This window comes from Otolemur garnettii, unplaced genomic scaffold (assembly GCF_000181295.1).
Source record: "Otolemur garnettii isolate 467f Iridium unplaced genomic scaffold, OtoGar3 scaffold00276, whole genome shotgun sequence".
Taxonomy (NCBI): Eukaryota; Metazoa; Chordata; class Mammalia; order Primates; family Galagidae; genus Otolemur; species Otolemur garnettii.
The window spans coordinates 614,035-621,366 of NW_003852671.1; the positions used below are offsets into that span (position 1 = coordinate 614,035).

General features: G+C 38.5%; 1 protein-coding gene and 1 pseudogene across 16 annotated transcripts in view; one reads left to right on the forward strand and one right to left on the reverse strand.

Annotated features, from left to right (window-relative positions):
* The window catches only part of HNRNPC (heterogeneous nuclear ribonucleoprotein C (C1/C2)), a 56,551-nt gene that overhangs the window by 33,084 nt on the left and 16,135 nt on the right, over window positions 1-7,332 (forward strand). For 8 of the 16 annotated variants that reach the window (XM_023508779.1, XM_023508781.1, XM_023508782.1 and 5 more), the window contains 2 exons: window positions 2,054-2,129; window positions 2,990-3,037. In XM_023508779.1, the coding sequence (XP_023364547.1) occupies window positions 2,054-2,129; window positions 2,990-3,037 (124 nt within the window). Of the gene's footprint in view, window positions 1-2,053; window positions 2,169-2,989; window positions 3,038-7,332 lie in introns of all 16 variants that reach the window. The other 8 variants (XM_023508774.1, XM_023508772.1, XM_023508775.1 and 5 more) reach the window with 1 other exon arrangement.
* Window positions 5,084-5,801, reverse strand: LOC111722543 (annotated as a pseudogene).

Genomic DNA, 7,332 nt, shown 5'->3' on the forward strand with positions numbered 1-7,332 from the left:
AGAGACAATATAGCTTAGTCATATGTTAGGCTCTGGAGTCAGGCTGTCTGGCTCAGCATTAGGGTTTTCCCTGCTTCATGTATTAGGTAGGCTGCATAGTTCGACTGAATTTTAAGTTTTCTCTTGTTTGAATTTTTTTTTTTTTTTTTTTGGTGACAGAATCTGACTGTGTCACCCTCAGTGTCAGTGGTGTCACAGCTCACAGCAACCTCAAATTCTTTGGGCTTAAGTGATTCTCTTGCCTCAGCCTCCCAAGTAGCTGGGATTACAAGCGCTCACCACAGTACCCACCTGTTTTTCTTGTTGTAGTTGTCATTGTTGTTTACCTGACCTGGGCTGGGCTTGAACCCAACAGCCTAGGCACATGTGGCTGGCACCCTAACCACTATGAAACAAACACCAGAGCCAAAGTTTTCTCATCTTTTAAAATGGAGATAACAGGCTCGGCGCCTATAGCTCAACCGGCTAAGGCGCCAGCCACGTACACCTAAGGTGGTGGGTTCGAATCCCCACCCCGGACCCGCCAAACAACAACGACGGCTGCAACCAAAAAATAGCCAGGCGTTGTGGCGGGCGCCTGTGGTCCCATCTACTTGGGAGGCGGAGGCAGGAGACTCGCTAGAGCCCAGGAGTTGGAGGTTGCTGTGAGCTGTAGTGCCACGGCACTCTACCCAGGGGGACAGCTTGAGGCTCTGTCTCCAAAAAAAAAAAAATGGAGATAACAGTACCTCAGATGATTTGTCATCCATTGTCAAGATAATTTACATAAACTGAGAGCATTAAGATGAGTGATGAGACCTTTTAGTGTGTAAATTCAATATATTTTACTCAATGGAAAGTACACAGAGACACAGGAGATTTTCGTATCTATTTGTCCAACACCCAAAGTACAGGGAAAACCAGAAAGTGTTGTGATATGTAACGTGACTGTTCAACAAGGATTTCTTTTATTTCTTTGTATTTTTTTCATTTATTTATTAGTCTTACAGTTGAAGAAGCCAATAATTCTTAATACTTAAGATGGTATAATCACTGTTTTTTTTTTTTTTTCCTTTTAATACTGTGTTACTATGTCGTCCTCAGAGTACCTTGACATCACAACTCTCAGCAACTTCAAACTAATGGGCTTAAGCAATTCTCTTGCCTCAGCCTCCCAGGTAGCTGGGACTACAGATGCCCACCAAAACGCTCGGCTATTTTTTGTTGCAGTTATTGTTGTTTAGCTGGCCCGGCAGGTTTTTTTCTTAAAATGTATATACTTACTTTGGTAGGCAGTAGTTGGCAGGGCAAGTAGCTGGGCACTCTGTAATTAGAGTTATGCTAAAAGTTAATGTTATATTTTGAAAGTTGCATCTATTTCTGAACTTTTTCACTCATCCTAATATTTTGTCTGTTCAAAATGCGTTTAACCTGAAAAGGCACCCATTATTAGTCATTGTTACTTTCCATTTGTAATAGTACAACTGGGTGAGCAGAGTGGATGCCTTCAATCATGATGGTTGAATTAAAGTTGGAGATGAGGGTCTTGGCGCCTGTGGCTCAAGTGCCTAAGGCACCAGCCACATATACCTTAGCTGGCGGGTTCAAATCTAGCCTGGGCCCCTCCAAACAACAATGATGGTTGCAACCAAAAAAATAGTGGGGCGTTGTGGTTCGCGCCTGTAGTCCCAGCTACTTGGGAGGTGGAGGCAGGAGAATTGCTTAAGCCCAGGAGTTGGAGATTGCTGTGAGCTCTGATACCACGCAACTCTACCCGGGGTGACAGCTTAATAAGGCTCTTTCTCAAAAAAAAAAAAAAAAAGTTGGAGCTGAGGGTAGAGAGTTAAGAAAGACAAGGTTAGTGTGACTGGCAAACACTTTGGTATAATACAGAGAATAAAGTGCACTAGAGAAGAGTAAGTTCTCAAAATCTGTGAACCTTTTTTATATGAGAAGGAAAGGTGAAATACATTATTAGACTTTATCTGATTGCACCCACTTACAAAGTCTGTAGTTGTAGCTTTTATTATTTTCAACAGTGTTATCATTAAATTTTTATTTTTGTTTTTTTCAGATATTAATCTGGCTGCAGAGCCAAAAGTGAATCGAGGAAAAGCAGGTGTGAAACGATCTGCAGCGGAGATGTACGGGTCAGTACCAGAACACCCTTCTCCGTCCCCTCTACTCAGGTCCGGAACTTTATTATTTATAACTGCATTGTGTCCATCAGTGGGCATCTTCTCTGTTTACTGGATGTGGGGAGGGTTAAATGTAGTATGTTTTATCTGTGTAAAAGTAATGCTTTATTCGTTATTTCATGTTAATATGCCTCCTTTCTCCCTGATGACTAGGGAATTATTAGAAATCCCAGAGGTTTTTCCAATTGCAGAGTAGATTGATATTTATAACATAAATTGACATATGTGTAGAGGGGTTGTTTAGCTTCTAAGAAGCGGGGATTAAGAACAGCATGGAGGGTGTTATAAGAATGTTTAGCTTAGGCCAGGTTGCCTGTAATCCTAGCACTCTAGGAGGCCAAGCTGGGTGAAAAACTTGAGCTCAGGAGTTCAAGACCAGCCTGAGCAAAAAGCGAGATCCTGTCTCTACTAGAAATGGAAAAACTGACGCAAGAGGATCACTTGAGCCTCAGTTTGAGGGTGCTGTGAGCTGTGACACCATGGCACTCTACCCAGGGAAATAGCTTGAGACTCTATCTTTTAAAAAAAAAAAAAAGTTTAGTTTACTATTATATTTATCATTGTTATTGTTTTAGCTATATTTATTTAAATTTTAGTTAATTTTCACACAAATTGCCAATTTGGCCACTGAGTGGCTAGTGGTGTAAGATGATTGCAATTAACTGATTTATTGTTTAAATGATTGGGGATTATTCCATGCTAATCTTGTTGATTTAGTTGTGGTTTATTTGGCATGGTTTTTTTCTCCCGTCTACTGTTGTGAATTAATAATAGTCGCTCCAAATTAATCCTTACTGTTATTCATTTTTCAGCTCCTCTTTTGACTTGGATTATGACTTTCAACGGGATTATTATGACAGGTATGTTAAAAATGTTTTGTTCTGTCTATTAAGTTAAGAATCATTTTTGGGTGCTTATAGCTAAATGGTTAGGGTGCCAACCTCTCATGCTCCTGGGCTGGTGGTTTTGAACCCGGCCCCAGGCTGGTAAACAAAAGAAAAAATTATTTTCATTTTAGTGTTGAACAGCAAATACGTTTTTAAACAAATCTTTTGTTTATACCAAAATAGAAAAAAAACAAAACTTTTTTTTTTTTACCCCCTGAGTCTCAAGGTGTCGCCCTGGTTAGAGTGCTGTGGCGTCACAGCTCACAGCAACTTCAAATTCTGGGTTCAAGCGATTCTCTTGCCTCAGCCTCCCAAGTAGCTGGGACTACAGGGGCCAGCCACAGCGCCTGGCTATTTTTTTGTTAACAGTTGTGTCATTGTTATTCAGTTGGCCCGGGCCTGGTTCAAACCCACCAACTTTGGTGTATGTGGCTGGCACCATAACCACTGTGCTGTGGCACCAAGCAAAAAAATAGCTTCTTCTAAAGCATTGAGTATAAGTGACTTTTCTTTTGATTTCAAAGAATCAGTTTTTATGTTTAGGACCAGTGGGGACATGTCCATTATTTTCCAGGGTATTAGTTACCAATTTCTGGAGAGAAATCAGTTCTAGGTTTTCTGTGTTTTTTGTATGCCAAATGAAAGTAAGGACTATCTGGATTGCCTGATGATAAAACAGGACTCATTATCTGTGAGCTGTGTTCTTGTAGTTTGTCTCTATTAAATACAGTCATGTGCTGCATACTGACATTTCTACTGTTGCAGTCTGCGTGTATAGTGGTGATCTCATAACATTTTCTGTTCTAGATTTATTAAAATACATGAACACTTTTCATTATGTTATAAATTACCCGTGCATTGACTACAGTAGGGGTTCTCAACCTTCCTAATGCTGCAACCCTTTAATACAGTTCCTCATGTGTGGTGATTCCCAACCATAAAATTATTTTTTTCCCTACTTCATAACTGTGATTTTGCTACTGTTATGAATCGTAATGTAAATATCTCATGCAGGATCCTCTTAGGCAACCCCTGTGAAAGAGTTGTTTGACCCCCAAAGGGGTCACGATGCACAAGTTGAGAATTGCTGCACTATGCTAATGACTTACAGGTTTGAACCCTAGGAGAAATAGGGTGCACCATATGACCTAAGTATTAGTCATAGGTTATACTAACTATGTTTGTGTATGAAGGTGTATTTCTCAGAATGGATCCCCATTGTTAGGCAACTCCTGACTTTCCAGTTAGCTTGGCATGGGTTTGGGATCATAGCAAAACTAAAAAAAAATTTCTAACGTTAAAAATTCTGTAGTTTTTGGACATAAAACGAATATAAAGTAAGAGTATAGTATGAAGTATGGAATTCATTAATAATATAGAATACTTTGAGAGATAAAGTGTCCAACAGATTGTGGGGTGGATGATTCAATTCTAAAAGTTGGAATATGATTTCTTTCAAAGTAGCATTAGTATATATTGGGCAGAAAGATGTGTGCATAGGGATGACTTTGAATGATGGATGTAGAACTGAGGTGGCAGTTACCATGAAATAGAATGATGTTATCATCACATGAGTCTTAATTAGCATTAAGGAAATATTAGATGTATTTGTTTGGCTTTTTTATATTGTATATGGAACAAAAATTTTTTTGTATAATACACAAAGTAAAAAAGTTACATGACCTGTTACATACTGCTACTTATCTTAGAATGCCAGTATTCCATTATTATATTTTTGTGCTATTGTTTATAATAATTTTGACTTTACTTCTGGAATAAAAAGTGGTTTTTTCTTTTTTTTTGAGTCTCACTTTGTCACCTTTGGTTGAGGTTGAGGGCTGTGTGATGTCACAGCTCACAGCAACTTCTATCTCTTGGGCTTAAGCGATTTTCGTTCCTCAGCCTCCTAAGTAGCTGGGGCTTACAGACACCCACCACAGCACCTGGCTACTTTTTTGTTGCAGTTGTAGTTGTTTAGCTGGCCTGAGCTGGGTTCTCATTGCCAGTCTGGGTGTATATGGCCAGTGCCATAACCACTCTGCTATAGGTGCTGAGCCAGATAAATTTTTTGATCAGAAAATTTCCCCTTTGTGAGTTCATTAATCATGGCAAAGGAGTTACGTCAAACACCTTAAGGAGACCTGGAAATGTACACATAGGTATTTGAGAAATACTCCATGGTAGCTAGTTTTTAAAGGGCTAGAAGAATTGGACTGGAAAACTAGTTTGCGTCTACATTGTAAAAGGCCTTGAAGGTCATAACTTTTTTTGTATAAAACATTTATTTAATTCATTGGTCTTTGGGGAAGAATTAGATGCACCACCACTGTATTACACAATTGAGCCATTAATCTTGTAGCTTCATCAACATTAACTGGTTCACTTTCACAAGATGCCACTCAGGAATCAGTTCTTTCTGCATAGGTTCAAGAGAAAGACCTTTTGAGAAGTGTGCACATTCCAAAAGTGTTTTTCATCATTCATAATGTTTACTTTCTTAAGATAAGTGGTAACTAGTTTTGCTTTGTTTTTAGCCATGAAGTTTTTTTTGGATGGCTATGTGAAATACATGCCTGGACTTCAGCCCTCTTAATTTGTTTTTGGCCATTGTATTTGATACCTGGGCTTTTCTGGCTCACCCCTGTCATCCCAGCATGCTGGGAGGTCTGAGGCAACTGGATCAATCACCTGAGCTTAGGTTGAGAGCAGCCTGAGCAAGACTGAGATTCCCATCTCTGTCTAGTAAAAACAGAGAAATGTGATGGGTTCCTAACCTGAGGCAAGAGGATCTCTTGAGCCCAAGAGTCTAAAGTTACTGTGCGCTGTGATGCAAGGGTGACAGAGACAGAGTGAGACTCTGTCTCCAAAAAAACATTTTTTTCAATTGATCTTAACAGTCTTTCAGATTTGTGTAATGTTTGAACATAATATTTTGAAAACTAATCATTTTTGTACTTTGAAACTTTAAAAATTAAAAATGAAGATAATTTCTAGTGTAGAATAGATAGAATATTAATCATATGACTGGGAAACACGGACACTGAATTAGTAGAAGTCACTAAAACCCAGTGAGCTTGAAGCAGCATGCCCCTTAAACCTATTTTGCATGCGAGAATCTCTTGGTCATATTTTAGAAATACTCAGGCCAACTATATCTGTAGAGGTTCTGACAGCCTGATCTTAGGTATTCTGAGACTGCTATTCATTCATTGCTTCCCAAGGCATTGTGTCTCCAGTGGGGTTGAGAATCTTTGATGGAAAAAATGAAGAAGTGCTGTTAGTTTTGTGATTCTTAACCTATTTCTTTGTCGTGGCTTCTTCCAGATGAATTTAATACACATTCATTTTTTGGGTATCATGGACTTTAACATAAATTTTGAGTGTATAGAAAATTTGTGCAATATATAGTATCTAATGAGAATAACCTTTATTGAAAAGTTTATTGTTTTTGGTGAGTCAGATAACTTTTATTAAATAAGCTTAAAAAAATTGTTCTAAGTTTAGGATTTGGTTGAAAAAAATAATATAATAGGGAATAGCAAAGTAATTGTGTATTTGCAGGCATCTTCAAGTTTTTTACCCCTGCTGTTTGGCTGTAAAATTTGGTGATGTCATTTTTCAGTTTCTCAAGAGGCAATAGTATGCTTTTAGTTATACTACGAGGTTGCTTTCTGTTCATAAAATGTCTGAATAGTCAACCTCTTTCGACTGTAACCTCAGCTAGTAGGTAAACTGATAAATGGTGTGGAGCAACAAGGTTGTAACTGGTGAAGAGCTTAAATATAAAGTAGGGTACTGAGATCTCTGTTGGGAAAATGAATAGTTCAGTCAAGAATTTTAGGAGATGACCACATTAGGCACTTAAATATTTCAGGGAGGATAGAGAATTCATTTCGCGTTTTGTTGGTAGATGACTATGAAGCTAAAAGGAAGAGTTGTTCTCGAGGGAGAAAGGTGACAGTTTCAGTAGATTTTTGCTGGTTTGAGAAATAACTAGGTCAGGCACGATCTGGGAGGTAGGTACTAGGTTGGGTAGAAAGAAGGACCTGGTATAGGGGCAAAAAAAAAAACACTTAGAAAAATGGTACTAATATCCTTCCAGAAGTCATTAAGATTTTTCATCATCATACGGTTCAGATTTTTATTTATCCCAATTTGTAACCTAGTGATATTGCATCCACTGTGTTACCTTCTGAAAAATGGGGATGAAAGGCATACACTGGATTTTTTTTTTTTTTTTTTTGAGACAGAGCCTCAAGCTGTCGCCC